The sequence below is a fragment of the Aethalodelphis obliquidens genome, unplaced genomic scaffold, assembly GCF_003676395.1.
Source record: "Aethalodelphis obliquidens isolate GAN/ISIS:26980383/991018 unplaced genomic scaffold, ASM367639v1 scaffold61, whole genome shotgun sequence".
Taxonomy (NCBI): domain Eukaryota; kingdom Metazoa; phylum Chordata; class Mammalia; order Artiodactyla; family Delphinidae; genus Aethalodelphis; species Aethalodelphis obliquidens.
Genome location: NW_020838005.1, coordinates 7,961,414 through 7,967,413, shown reverse-complemented (window position 1 = coordinate 7,967,413; position 6,000 = coordinate 7,961,414). Strand labels below are relative to the sequence as shown.

Below are 6,000 nucleotides of genomic sequence, written 5' to 3'. Positions count from 1 at the left end.
CCATTTCATGGAATGTGTACTTTATCGATGAAAGAAAAATTTAGCTGCCAGTATAACATTCAGTCTTCCAAAGTGACTAGCAGGTGAGGTATATCATGTTAAGAATAGAAAAGTATATTTTTTAAATGGGATGAAAGACATTCAGAAAAGAGAATGTATAGTATGGAGGATACACATATTATTCTCTTAAAATTATAACCACTTAGGTCGCACAGAGTGCTGAAGTAGTTAACATCTTGCTCTCTTCTATAAAACATGTTGGCTTATTTTTTCACATTTTTTCCTAAAATTTCCAGTATCTTCCATAAGATCCTGGGAGTTTATAAACCCAGTGTATGTATCTATATTTTAGGGGTATACAGATTTAAAGCATTTATAAATCAAAATTAAAGTAAAAATTGTTAGAATATAGCCATAGAATAGGAGTTGACTGTAGGATAAGATAAGTAGTCATGACAGTCCCTTAAATACAGCAACTGGGAGTTGGATGGGCTCTCCAGGTGAGTCACTGTTATGCAGAAACATCCAGAAAGTATGGAGAAGTTTTAAAGACCCTTGGCTTTCTTGCTTCTACAGTAACTTTCTGGAATCTCTTAAATAGTAAAGAAAGTTCTAGGTCCTCACTGTAATTGAACTCCAGTTCTAATAGTTGGGAAAGAAAGAGAAGGATGGCACATATATACTAAGGTACAAAGTTTCCTAAAAATTCATATGGAACCATAGATGTCAATGGTTGAGATACATAATTATAAAAAAAAGTGAAGTAAACGGCATGTAGAAAAATTACAAACTTTCTAATGTGACTATTTCAAAATGCTTCAGAATATCCAGACTAGAATTCCAGCTTATGTGTGGGTACTCAGGGTACGTGCACACATTTTAATTTTCTCATTGTTAATAGATTTCTGTCTGGTTTAGTTTGAAATATTAGGGTTTGACACAGGGCTTATTTAGGCAAATACCATCTCGGGATGTTAATTATAATGTCGTTTTCCCATTTTAAAGGGTCTATGAGAGTTCATTAGAGGGGACAGATTCCTTTAAACATTTTGAATTCAGCTATATTTGTAATGTCACTGTTGCCATATGAGTGAAATGTCCATGTATTTTCTTAGTATAGTGAGACAACTATATATACCTAAGCAAAGTGTAATCCTTCTGAGATAGGGAGATTTCTACCATACCAACGCCCCTGCTGAAAAAGTTGTTGTGTGGCTAGTATTCTTATATTCCAAGTTTCAGGCTTTAAAAAGAGACATTTTTAATATTCTCAAATATGAAAACAAGTGATGTCCATGAATTTCTTTGGGAGCATAGGTCCATTGTATTTGTGTTTGCTCTTGGCATAATTCACTTAATTTAAGCAATGATGAAGAACTTTAAAACTAAGATGTGTGAAGTACAGAAAAATGTATTCAAGTATTTCAGAGACACATTGAGACAATGTAGTTTATCATTAATTCAAACCAACTAGCTTACCCTCAGAGAACACCAACAGCATATCTTGGTCTAATCTATCTTGAGTACAAGAATATATTTTCATGGTTTTGGTTCATACAATCCTCAGTGAAGAAGGACATGTTTAACTCTGGGGTGAACAGTCCTCAAAATAAGTAAAGTACATAGCAATAACTGCTTTCGGCTGTGGCATTTGCATTTAATGCCAAACATTTTTCTTTCCTAATAGTTTTAAATTACTTATAAAGGAGGGTAATTTGGTCTTTTACTAGCAAAAATTGCTAAACATACATTATTTTTTAAAGTTATTTAAAAAAATACAATTAGACAGACCAAAGTTCAATAACATTGAGACATTTTAGCTTTAAATGGCAGTTCTTACTTTTAGTTTGATAGTGGTTAAAGGGCAGTAACTGGTACCATCCATTTCAAGAACTGGCTTTTTTTTCCCTCTTAAATCTGAGTTAATCGTTTTCTTAACGGTTAAACTTTTCTCTGTCAATAATCTGGTACGAGTTTCCATCTAGTGAATCTGACCAGTAATTAAACATTCCTAAAAAGCATTCTAGAGCTTTTTAAAAATACAACATTAATGACAAAAATAATGCAAAAGTGGCAAAACTGGAAAAGAATCAGAATCTGGTTCAGTTTAACCTAGAACTCTATCATATATTTGCACTTAATTACACTGCACGAAATGAGTTAATGCCCCATTGTAGTTGAAATAATTCCATGGGGATGCTGATAAATTTTAAGTAAAAATTTTATTTAGAATTATTCACATCTAGTGGATGGCTTATATATTGAAATCATTAATTCAGAAATATAAAATAATCCTCACTTTGTAGAAATGACTTATTTATATAATTTAGAATTAAAATCTTCCATCTTTACATTTGGAGCTAGGAGTTGGAACCCATATCATATAACTTTGATGTGAAAACTGTTCTTATGAAAAAATCTTTCTAAATCCATATTTGTTTTCAGTAAATTCATTTTTATCAAAATGTAAATACTATAATCCCATTGAATTTTAAAGTCTCATTCTAAGCTAAAATATAAAAGCCTTACTGAACTTTATTCAATTATATCAAAACAGTAAACATAATTACTTACAGACAATTAAGCAACTATTAAAAATCTAACAAAACAAAGATGCTGGCTTGAATTTTTCAGTGTTTGGCAATAATTAAAATTATTAAAAAAATTAAAAATACACAGCTATAACACTTTTTAAAAACAATAATGTTTTCAGTATACCTACATTCATTCATAGAGATATAAAGTTATGAAAAGTAGATTTTGTATATAATATGATCGCTTAGGCCATTAAAAAAATTTCCAAAGAGGGAAATTTAGTATTTTAAACAACTAAATTTAGTATCTAAACAACGAAGTTTTTAATTTTAATCTTCTAATTTAAATTTTTTATTCCCTAAATTGGTTCTATAGCATGTGTATGTACAATCTTCTATCATTATTGAGCGAGTTTCCCACTGACTTATCTGATTATTTTTCTATTTTGTAACTACAGTATAAGAAAATATTTTAAAGCCTCAAACTACTGATTTTTTATCTTCAACGTTTCCCCTTTTTCCTTTTCCAAAGTTTTCTGTGCAAATTTTACTTTTGTGATATTTAATATTGAATTAAAAATCAAAGAATTCCAAAGTAGTTTTCACATGTACTATATTATGTGATATATTAGATACGAACACGTTGACAGTAATACTTCCACTTGTACGATTTACTGTGAAAAAGCAGATAATCTTAAATTAATATGAAATAGAATCCCTATAATATATATATTTTGTATCCATTAAAGTACTCAACTGCCTCATGACTTTGCATAGCAAATCATAATAATACCTTTCCATATGCCACATATGACAAATGGTCATCATTTGTACACCACACACACACACACACACACACACACACACACACAGCCCTATGGCAAAAAACCTTCCTTCTGAGTTGAGAGTTTGCACACTTGCACACCCCCAGAGACTTAATCTTGTTGCTGATGAATATCCTCATGCCTAAGAATTTTATAGATAACCCAGTAGAAAATATTAAAAATCAAAAAGGCTAATGGGAAGCAGGCTCGGGAGATGGTGTCAATCTTCTTGGCCCGGTCAATGAAGACCTTCCTCATTTCATCCAGGCTCTTTGGCATTACCTGGACAGGATGGTTTGGGCCCTTTGGAGTCACACCGTCTTTTGTTTGCAGACATGGTCCCATTCCATAGGCTGTGAAACTGAATCGGCTTTCCCTTACCTCATCATCCTGTCATAAGAAAAACATTAGAAAGCACTTTAACCCTGAGAAAACCATAATTCAAAAAGAGTCGTGTACCAAAATGTTCATTGCAGCACTATTTACAATAGCCAGGACATGGAAGCAACCTAAGTGTCCATCGACAGATGAATGGATAAAGAAGATGTGGCACATATATACAATGGAATATTACCCAGCCATAAAAAGAAACGAAATTGAGTTATTTGTAGTGAGGTGGATGGACCTAGAGTCTGTCATACAGAGTGAAGTAAGTCAGAAAAGAGAAAAACAAATACTGTATGCTAACACATATATATGGAATCTAAGAAAAAAAAAAAAAGGTCATGAAGAACCTAGGGGCAAGATGGGAATAAAGACAGAGACCTACTAGAGAATGGACTTGAGGATATGGGGAGGGGGAAGGGTAAGCTGTGACAAAGTGAGAGAGTGGCATGGACATATATACACTACCAAACGTAAAATAGATAGCTAGTGGGAAGCAGCCGCATAGCACAGGGAGATCAGCTCAGTGCTTTGTGACCACCTAGAGGGGTGGGATAGGGAGGGTGAGAGGGAGGGAGACGCAAGAAGGAAGAGATATGGGAACATATGTATATGTATAGCTGATTCACTTTGTTATAAAGCAGGAACTAACACACCATTGTAAAGCAATTATCCTCTAATAAAGATGTTAAAAAAAAAAAAAGAAAGCACTTTAGTCATGGAATAGGGCATGTATACCAGGCATTTCAGAACCATAACTTAAGCTTTATCATGATAAATGATAACATTATTATAATGAAAAGGTAAAACATATAAAGGTGAGTTGCTTTTCTTTCCTATTCAAGTTTTATTGATTTATCCCGCTGCATCATACAGACGTGTTCATTCAATGAAACACTCAAGTGTTATGTTTTAATGGAAAAATTAAATATTCTGGTATTGTCTACATATTGCTAGAATATCTAAATAAACTGAGCAAGAAAAAAATCTATTTGGATATTATATATGTTCATGTACTAGATTTTTTTCACATCATGTGTTTAAATGTGTACATATATGATGTCAAAGGGAAAATACCATGATCATAGTTTGAATTTTTCTTTTTCATGGAGGCAAACATTTTAATGCCTGTTTCCTACAATTTCATGTTACTTCATTGGGAAATACAATCTAGATCGACAACACTGCTTGGTTATTGTTATTCTCACTTGATGTTTTATACTAACCCATTTGGCATACTATCAGATGGCCAGATATTCTAGTTCATATACTGTTACTTATAAGGTACATTGGTTTTGTTGAAATTATGAAGGAAATCTGGCAGAAGTTTCATGTTAAAGAAAATTATAACTTATCATGGTCCTAAAAGTATTGTTATTTTTCTCTAAAATGTTGCAAATTGAAGAGAATTCTCCGTGTATATATATGAAAAAAACAAAATTTAAAGAAAAAATTACTTAATAAAAACATGATAGGGCTTCCCTGGTGGCGTAGTGGTTGAGAGTTCACCTGCCAATGCAGGGGACGCGGGTTCTAGCCCTGCTCTGGGGAGACCCCACATGCTGTGAAGCAGCTGGGCCCATGCACCACAACTACTGAGCCTGCGTTCTAGGGCCCGCCCGCTGCAACTACTGAAGCCCGTGCACCTAGAGCCTGTGCTCCGCAACAAGAGAAGCCACCGCAGTGAGAAGCCCGTGCACAACAATGAAGAGTGGCCCCTGCTCACCACAACTGGAGAAAAGCCCGCGCACAGCAACGAAGACCCAATGCAGCCAAAAATAAAATAAATAAATTAATTTTAACAAATGATAAATGAAATGTGTTCATGATAGGAAAATATGGTATTTAATCCTTTATAATGAAATTCATTAATGAATAATTTAATGCATTTGTTTGGAATGTAACTGTAGATAACTGCCAATTAATTGGATTTTTGCTACTAAAAGTCAATGTTTAAAAGATGACATCTTAAAAAGTTGTTACAGCTCAATTTTTATGAAAGTACTCTGTGATGGTAACATACGAGTTAAAAGTAATTAACTGGCTCAAACTCTTGAAAATTTATTTTAGGTCTGTGATAGTACAGGCCTAATGAACAGTATATTACAAAATATGAAAGCGAAAAATAGAAATTTAAATGGATTCTAAAACTGAGAGGATGATCAAAGTTGATGTAATAATGTATAAAACAGTTTTTTGGGGAATTAGGAAATAAGGCAATTATACCTGAAAAACAGAAAGATATAATTACTGGAATA

At 33.0% G+C, this 6,000-nt stretch overlaps 1 protein-coding gene across 2 annotated transcripts in view; it reads right to left on the bottom strand.

Annotated features, from left to right (window-relative positions):
• Positions 1-3,469: 3,469 nt before the first annotated feature.
• Positions 3,470-6,000, bottom strand: part of GLRA3 (glycine receptor alpha 3) — a 156,566-nt gene continuing 154,035 nt past the window's right edge. For both annotated transcript variants that reach the window (XM_027087922.1, XM_027087923.1), the window contains one exon: positions 3,470-3,748. In XM_027087922.1, coding sequence (XP_026943723.1) covers positions 3,470-3,748 — 279 coding nt within the window. The remainder of the gene's footprint in view (positions 3,749-6,000) is intronic.